At 39.4% G+C, this 1,741-nt stretch overlaps 1 protein-coding gene across 1 annotated transcript; it reads right to left on the bottom strand.

The window, feature by feature from the left end:
- Positions 1 to 638: 638 nt before the first annotated feature.
- Positions 639 to 1,490, bottom strand: LOC115461940 (olfactory receptor 1-like). Its single transcript, XM_030191991.1, has one exon. It carries the CDS (start codon positions 1,482 to 1,484, stop codon positions 639 to 641), a length of 846 nt encoding a protein of 281 aa, XP_030047851.1. The 5' UTR covers positions 1,485 to 1,490.
- Between the last annotated feature and the right edge of the window lie 251 nt (positions 1,491 to 1,741).

The raw sequence follows: 1,741 nt of genomic DNA, 5'->3' as shown, positions 1-1,741 counted from the left end.
TCACAACTTTAACCTGCATATTTTACTCTTGTTCCGCTGGTATCTATTTTTACAAATTTTGAAATGGAAATTCCACAGAGTGACTCCTTCAAGGTCAGTTCACAGTTCCAGGAATACTAAAAACACACAGTACTAGAGGAAAATTAAGGTAAAAATTTGGCATCTTTGTGCCTTTACTGGGGAATCATATAATTACTCTAATGCTACTTCTTTTAGAAAACTGAAATCAAATTTCCTGAAAGTTATGAGTTTAAAAAATTGACAATTTTTACACTACAGTGGAGGTGTGGCCTAGTGGTTAGGGTGGTGGACTTTGGTCCTGGGGAACTGAAGAACTGAGTTTGATTCCCGGCACAGGCAGCTCCTTCTGACTCTGGGCAAGTCACTTAACTCTCCATTGCCTGCTGCATTGAGCCTGCCATGAGTGGGAAAGTGCGGGGTACAAATGTAACAAAAAAAAATTCAATTGAGCTTAAAAGTATGAAGATATGGCATTCTGTTGTCTCTTTCTAGGAAGAACTGAAGATATCTGAGGTGGGAGGAGACTGGAAAAAACTTATGATTCAGCTACTATAACTTACAAATGATATCCAAAATGGAACTAGTAGGAATGTAAATAGTGTTTTTTTGGAAAATGTTCATCTCCTGGAAGAAGAACCTTTTCTCTGTAAGGCTTTCTTCAGGGCCATCTTCACCTCTCTGTTCCTCAGGCTGTAGATGAATGGGTTGATCATGGGAGACAACACATTATATACCACACTGGTGACCCTGTCCTTTGTCATGGAATAGCTGGAAGAAGGCCGGAAATACATAAAAAAAAGTGTCCCATAGAAAAGTGTTACTACTGTGAGGTGGGAGGAGCAGGTAGAGAAGGTCCTCCATCTTCCTCCCGTAGACTTGATCTTCAGGATGGTAGTGATAATGTGAATGTAGGAGATCAGGATAATCAAGAAGGGTAGCATTGCTAACAGCGAAGCCTCTGCAAAGATCACCAGTTCATTAATGAAAGTGTCTGTGCAAGATAGTTTTAGCAGTGCTGCAAGGTCACAAAAGAAGTGTTGGATCTCATTGGACTTACAGAAGGAAAGCCGATATAGCAACAGTGTATGCAACAAAGCATGTAAAAGGCTGATGGTCCAAGAAGCAGCAGACATACTTAGACATAACTTCTTGTTCATTATTGTGATATAATGCAGTGGAATACAGATGGCAACATAACGATCATAAGCCATCATGGAAAGGAGTATACATTCTGTGCCAGCAAAGAAAATGGAGAAATAGAGTTGGGCAAAACACTCAGAGAACGAGATAGTCTTGGAGTTAAAGATGAGGTTACTTAACATTTTGGGGACTGTGACTGAGCTGAAACACATGTCCACAAAAGACAAATTACAAAGGAAGAAGTACATGGGGCTGTGGAGCTGTGAGTTAGCAGCAATTACTAAGATCATGGTTCCATTTCCCAACAGATTCATCATGTACATTATCAGGAACACTATCAACAGAAGACTTCTTAGTTCCACATGTTCTGTGAGGCCCAGGAGAAGAAATTCATTTACTGCGCTCTGGTTCCTCTGCTCCATATCTATCCTCTTGGTATAGAAAATCAAATTTAATAACAGAGGAAAACATTCATAAGGACAATGATAAGAAGTGTCCCTTTCTGTAGGTCAAAAGTAAGAGAATTCTACAAATTAACACTTCAATTTCAGATGAAGTCATAACAACTGAAACATTTATC

The sequence above is a fragment of the Microcaecilia unicolor genome, chromosome 2, assembly GCF_901765095.1.
Source record: "Microcaecilia unicolor chromosome 2, aMicUni1.1, whole genome shotgun sequence".
NCBI lineage: Eukaryota > Metazoa > Chordata > Amphibia > Gymnophiona > Siphonopidae > Microcaecilia > Microcaecilia unicolor.
This window is presented reverse-complemented; position numbering and strand designations above follow the sequence as displayed.